At 65.3% G+C, this 297-nt stretch overlaps 1 protein-coding gene across 1 annotated transcript in view; it reads left to right on the forward strand.

Annotated features, from left to right (window-relative positions):
* Positions 1 to 181: 181 nt before the first annotated feature.
* LOC104165315 (fibulin-7-like) overlaps positions 182 to 297 on the forward strand; it is a gene marked incomplete at its 5' end in the record, with an annotated part of 1,477 nt that continues 1,361 nt past the window's right edge. Inside the window, 1 exon segment of the mRNA XM_009704905.1 lies at positions 182 to 283. Within this exon segment, the coding sequence (XP_009703207.1) occupies positions 182 to 283 (102 nt within the window).

The raw sequence follows: 297 nt of genomic DNA on the forward strand, positions 1-297 counted from the left end.
CGCCAGCCCCGCTGTGCTGAGGGTCAACCGGGCTCCTGGCGCTGCACCTGCGACACCGGCTTCCAGATGTGAGCAGGTGGCATGTGCCATGGTAAAAGGTGGGTGAGGATGGTGGGGAGGGGGGGAAACTGAGGCTTGGTGGCGACAGGACCCCTGGCCATGCCCCACTCTGTCTCCCCAGATGTGGACGAGTGCCAGCTCTTCCAGTCCAGCCCCCAGACCCAGCTTTGCCTCCACGACTGCCTCAACCTCTCCAGCTCCTACCGCTGCGTCTGCCCCCTTGGCTACCACACCCAC

This window comes from Cariama cristata, unplaced genomic scaffold, assembly GCF_000690535.1.
Source record: "Cariama cristata isolate BGI_N322 unplaced genomic scaffold, ASM69053v1 scaffold23987, whole genome shotgun sequence".
Taxonomy (NCBI): Eukaryota; Metazoa; Chordata; class Aves; order Cariamiformes; family Cariamidae; genus Cariama; species Cariama cristata.